This window comes from Rutidosis leptorrhynchoides, chromosome 8 (genome assembly GCF_046630445.1).
Source record: "Rutidosis leptorrhynchoides isolate AG116_Rl617_1_P2 chromosome 8, CSIRO_AGI_Rlap_v1, whole genome shotgun sequence".
Taxonomy (NCBI): domain Eukaryota; kingdom Viridiplantae; phylum Streptophyta; class Magnoliopsida; order Asterales; family Asteraceae; genus Rutidosis; species Rutidosis leptorrhynchoides.
In genome coordinates this window covers 105,168,669-105,174,365 of record NC_092340.1, presented here as the reverse complement: position 1 = coordinate 105,174,365, position 5,697 = coordinate 105,168,669, and the positions used below count along the sequence as shown (strand labels likewise).

At 33.1% G+C, this 5,697-nt stretch overlaps 1 protein-coding gene across 1 annotated transcript; it reads left to right on the top strand.

Moving 5' to 3' along the window:
- The first annotated feature begins 1,027 nt into the window (after positions 1 to 1,027).
- On the top strand, positions 1,028 to 5,019 carry LOC139863705 (uncharacterized). Its single transcript, XM_071852311.1, has 8 exons — positions 1,028 to 1,378; positions 1,508 to 1,600; positions 1,686 to 1,751; positions 2,286 to 2,351; positions 2,467 to 2,718; positions 2,794 to 2,856; positions 2,910 to 2,943; positions 4,934 to 5,019. Exons 1-8 carry the CDS (start codon positions 1,028 to 1,030, stop codon positions 5,017 to 5,019), a joined length of 1,011 nt encoding a protein of 336 aa, XP_071708412.1.
- The last annotated feature ends 678 nt before the right edge of the window (positions 5,020 to 5,697 follow it).

Here is a 5,697-nt window from a genome sequence, read left to right as displayed (position 1 = left end):
CTCGAGGGCGCCGATGGCATTGTACCGCCATGGCTCCTCCCTCCCTCGTACTCAAGCTCCTCGCCCTGGAAAATTTCCTCATATCCACGAGAGTGAGGGCGAAGTTTTGTGGTTTTTTCAATTTTCAGTGCATTTTTTTTTCCTTTTTTTTGCTGTAAATTTATATATCATGAAAAATGGAAGTTTAAAAAAAGGTGGGTGAGGTTGAGGAAGGGGTGAGGTTGAAGATGAGTTTGGTAGGTGTAATTTATTTAATTTTGTATTTTATATTTTTATTTATATGGGACCCACTACAAAATTGATAGTTGCTAAAAATTGGGAGTTCTATACTAGTAGTATACGTGTAGTCTTCTTTTGATTTTTGTTTTTTTTTTTTTTTTTTTAATCATTATTTCATATATTTGATTGGTAAATTATTGATTTTTAACTCTAACTTAGTTTTAATAATAATACATAAAGTAAATAAAAAAATTGAGGAAGTATGTCATGGTTGGCAATGGTGTGTTATGGGAGTGTTATGGGAGGAAGTGGTGAGAAAAGAGGAGAGAGAAAGCTGATGTGGCGCTGAGGAAGTGCCCATGACGGCGTCATGGTTGGGAGTGGTCTTAGTAAATAAATATTAAAAAGGTAAAAAGGAAGTGCATCGGAAAATGAAGTTTGAAAGAGAATGAAATTTTGACAATGTACTGTATCAGTCTAGTTGCTTTACACAATCATCAGTCTTCTATCTAACTCTTTAACCAATGCAAGGCGCGTGCTTTTCACTCACCTACCCCCATCAATCATCATCCATCATCCATCATCCATCATCTTGATATCTTGACATATAAATAAATATAAATACAAATAAATATCATCTGTTGCAAACAACTTGAAACACGCGCGCCCACAGTTTTCCTCTCCAAACAAACACAACAATGTCTGTTTTTTTTATGTTTGAATTCTAAGAAATGAAATATAAAAAAACATAGCTCTTTTTTCTCATGTAAAATTAATGCATGTTAAACCTCATCATCTACATTTAAAAATGTTTGATAATAATAATAATAATGTAATACCAGCAACATGTTCTTCATCTTCATCGGAAACAACCGACGACATCTCACTGTTCCTACGACAAATCCTCCTTAAATCCTCAACATCTCATTCTTCACCGGCTTTTAATATCACTAGCAGTAGTACTAATACTAGTAGCAGTAACCAAACACAATGTCAAATTCCACAACAACAACAATCCGTTTATCCATCCGGGTTACCCCATCCAATTCGGATCCCCACTTTCACTTCTCCCGCGAATACGACGCCGTATCTTTCTTCCTCTTCCGTTGGAACAGTTGATAATGATGACCTAGTAGATGAATATGATTGTGAAAGCGAGGTATGATTTAGTACTCGTAATTATGGAGTATTTGTTTTTTATATGATATGTTGTTAATGATTTTATAATTAGCTTAATTATTTAGTGAATTAATTAATTAACTTTAACTAATTAATTAAATATGATTAGGATTTGATGGAAGAAATGGTGGTAAAATCCAACACTAGTCGAAATCCTTCGAAACGAACTAGAGCTGCTGAGGTTCATAATATGTCAGAAAAGGTTTGTTTTCATATTCTATATAATCTTCTTTATTTATATTTATAAATAGTTTTTGATTAATTGTGTATTTGTATGTTATGTACAGAGAAGGAGAAGCAGGATCAATGAGAAAATGAAGGCTTTGCAAAAATTGATTCCTAATTCTAACAAGGTTACACAATTTGCCTTTAAAAAAAAAAAAAAAAACAAAGGACAACATTTTACGGAGTACTCCGTATTTCTTTTAACCAATGGACCAAAAAGAAAAATGAGTTTTAGGTAGGAGTGCTATTGGTCACTTATAACACTACTCTACTTACAAACAGTACTCGTAATTAAACCAAAATAGGTTGTTTATTTCTCGTTCACATTACAAAATAATATTAGAGGGTAAAATAGTAAAATTAGTCACTATAGTGAGCATTTTGGTCAATAATATCATATAGCGACTAATATTCAGTAACTACTTTTTGATGAAAACTAAATAGCACTACTAATTATTAATAATCAAATAATAAGTTGTCACTAAAAATGTGTATTGTTATAGTTTTCTCTTAGTACAATTATCATTCAAGTAACAGCACTAATTAAATCTGAAAAAAAAAGTAAGTAATGACCCAAGTAGAACATTGGTTAAACATATATATTTGTTTGATTTTATTTATTCATTTAAATTTATTTGGGGATTTGTGGGTTTAATTGATAGACGGATAAGGCTTCTATGTTAGATGAAGCTATCGAATATCTCAAGCAACTTCAGCTTCGAGTTCAGGTATCCACTTCTTTGGTAATTAATTACTTAATTTTAAAAAATTTGTTGCATCTTTATTAATATCAATCAATGATCATGAAAAGTAATATCTCGATCAATAATGTTTTATTTTCAGATGTTAACAATGAGAAATGGAATGAATTTATATTCCATGTCCGTACCACCTGGAGTTGTTCAGCCTCCACAGCTCCCTGATCTACAAAATGCGTTGAATGAAAGAAACGAGCTCGTAAACATGGTGTCATTGAACCGAGAGAGGCACTCGAATTCAATGCTCAATCTCCCGGTTCCTTGCACCAATCACAGCCAGCAGTTGGTCACTGATTATTCACAAATACTCAATGCAGGACATTCATCAACTTTCAGGGTAATTATGGTGTTTTGTTACTTGATAAAATAAAGGAAATATTGCATGTTAGTAACTAATTTTTTTGTTTTATAGGAATGTTTGATTAATAGCAATGGACCTGAGGGGACTCGATTAATGAATTCGCAGCAGGAACGGGTACAATGCTTCTATTGTTTCACATTTTGTTTGATTAAACTGTGTATTTGCAGACCAATAGACACTGCAAGAAAAAATCGCCCGAACGTGTGTGTTACGTGCAAATGATGAGGGTAGTTGAAATAAATGATCTACTGATGCCAAAAAATCGCCGTTCAAAAAAAAAAAAAAAGACACTACAAGAAAAATTGTCATTTGTGACGATATTTTAGTGACAAATTATTATTTGGTCACTAATAATGGTATTTATAGTTACCACTAATAAAGTCGTCACTAAATTTTGGTCATTATACGATATTAGTGACCAAACAAATAGTCACTATAGTGACCAACTTTATATAATAGTAGCGAGAAGTGACCAACCTATATTGGTCATTAACTTGATTTAGTGTCTTATTTAGTGTTATTAGTGACCAGTATGTCACTAAAGCTCATTTTTTGTAGTGAGACTTATGTTTAATTATTGGTCACATTTATATGAACCACCCATTTCTAATCCCACCTGTGTATTTTCGATTGTTTTAGGGGTTGCACCACAAATGAGCCTTATGAGAATGCGAATCAAGAGGTGAAGATTGCCATTATTAAGCTTGGATGATTTGAACTTGTTGACTATAATTGGTTTTTTATCATCTAAACTAAGAATTAGAATGGTTTTTGGACCTTGCTTTTGGTTTCTTAAAGTTAACTGTGATGAAATATGTTAGATGTTCTTTATTAACATCTATGTTTGTTTTTGTGATCAATCTACATTCAGAATTAAATGTCTTATTATAAATCCACCAATGGACGAATAACTAAAAGTACATTATTCTGATACTACGTATGATTTATCACCTTATCGATGCTCTTTAAAATTGAAGTTGGCTGAGATCAACAACAAAACCCAATCCCATATGTGTGGGGTATGGGGAGGTGAGACGTAGACAATCCTTCCTCTATCCTTGAATAAAGAGAAGTCATTTCTCCATCCCGACTGAAACACTCACAAGAGTGAAGAGAGTCCTTCCTCTCCCGATTCGACGGATAAAGAGACTGCTTTCAAGCGGACCTCCGGCCGAAAAATAGGGGGGAAAAAAAAAAAAAAAAAAAAACTGAATACTAGTATTTTTTTTAGATGTAAATTTCCCTGTTCTATGTAACTCGGTATGTGATTGTTGGGTTGTACGAGACACAAGCTAAATCCAATAATTTAGGCATTTATTGTTCGGGATAAAAGTGATAATCACTGAAATCATAAAACAACCCGAGATGGTCCTGTTTTTTGGGTAGGTTAGGTAAAGGACAGTACCTCAAACCCCAAAAAGTAACTGTAGAGCGACGATAAAGACTTTTGAGTGGCATACAATACTCTAAAGCAAACATAAAGTATAAAAATAGAGTTGTTGTGTATTGATATTGATCTCACTTTTCATAAGTGACGTCACAGGTTCGACTCCCGTGCACTGCAAATATTCCTTACGGATGGTAGGAATACATTTGTTCATCCCACCAAATGATCGGGTGAGTGGGCTCTGACATTGCGTTCGGAGGCCGTCAGTGAGTCATAACCAAAAAAATCATGCACAATTATGTGATACCCTGTGTATAAGATAATGAGATGTAAATGTAGATAATCATTTTTCTATAAAATCTAATTCTAATACAAAAAGTAATACAAATACTTAAAGAGATTGATTACAAGAGAGATCTGATCAGTACAAACTAAAATATAATAGCACATTTTAAACATCCGTAGACAAATAAATATCAGTATACATGTATCATCGTCTAATTAGTCAGTGCCGGTTGATGAACAAAGAAAAGTCGGTGTTGGTTGATGGTTGTGAGCTAGTTTCAAATGATCCGTCTTTTATTAAGGTTGGTGTGAGTTTAATGAGGTGCCATGTCCACAGTTGGAGCTTCGTCGAATTTAGTTGGTCGTAAGGTCGCGTCCAAGACTAAGAAGAAAGGTTTCGCGGTGAAGAAGGTTTTTTTGACGGTTTAGTGAGACGTTGGTTGTTACCCCCCTCGTTGGGTATTCGCATCGACGATGGCTCTTCTAATGTGATTTTCTATTCCTTTAACTCTCGTGCAGGAAATCCGCTTCTTTGGGATACCTTGAATGGTAAGATGAAAAAAGTGCCTTTTAATTCTCCTTGCAATCCCTCCGATGCCGTTTGATGGATCGGGTCTTTTATTTGTTCTCATGTTTTGTTTGTTCATTTTAGTGTTGTTTTGTATCATTTGGTAGTTTGTATGCTAGTTATATTATTGTTTGTTTTTCAAATGTTGTATTTGTTGTTCGACCGTTAGTAGATAGCAGGTGCTCGTTAATATTTAGTTTTCTAGTCTATAGTTGAGTCTATTTGTTATGATTGTACTCTTGTTACATTCTTTTATTTTTCGATGAAAGAACTTGTGCTTTTTTCAAAAAAAAAAATAAAAAAAAATAATAATAAATAAATAAATAGTTAAAATGACTGAAGCTACTACTTTGTTTGAAAGTAAACATTTTTAATTTTCAATTTCTAATCTGGGACACTAAAACTATTACTTTAAAGTGTACACTTTACACTTAGCACTTAAACAAGGTCATGTAATATTGTCACTTTCTCTAGGCATCAACTAACAAGTGAATAATTTGCAGTGCAATACAATACACAGAGAAGAACTCTAATAAATAGGTAACTTAATCCAAAAAATAAAAATAAAAACTAGGTAAAAAAAGCAAAATATAGTATATTATATCACATATAATCATCCCCATTTCATCATCTTTGATCACAGATGCAAAACCTCTTAAATTCTTGACCATTATTTGCAAACCAGTTGCTATTTCTTCAAGTACAACTTAAGTCA

What these genes read in the sequence shown, in the direction of transcription:
- LOC139863705 (XM_071852311.1), top strand. Translation starts at nt 1,028, where the DNA reads ATGTTTGATAATAATAATAATAATGTAATACCAGCAACATGTTCTTCA. An exon ending in AATATGATTGTGAAAGCGAG is followed by an intron (nt 1,379 to 1,507) that starts GTATGATTTAGT and finishes AAATATGATTAG; the next exon opens with GATTTGATGGAAGAAATGGT. An exon ending in TGAATTCGCAGCAGGAACGG is followed by an intron (nt 2,857 to 2,909) that starts GTACAATGCTTC and finishes GTGTATTTGCAG; the next exon opens with ACCAATAGACACTGCAAGAA.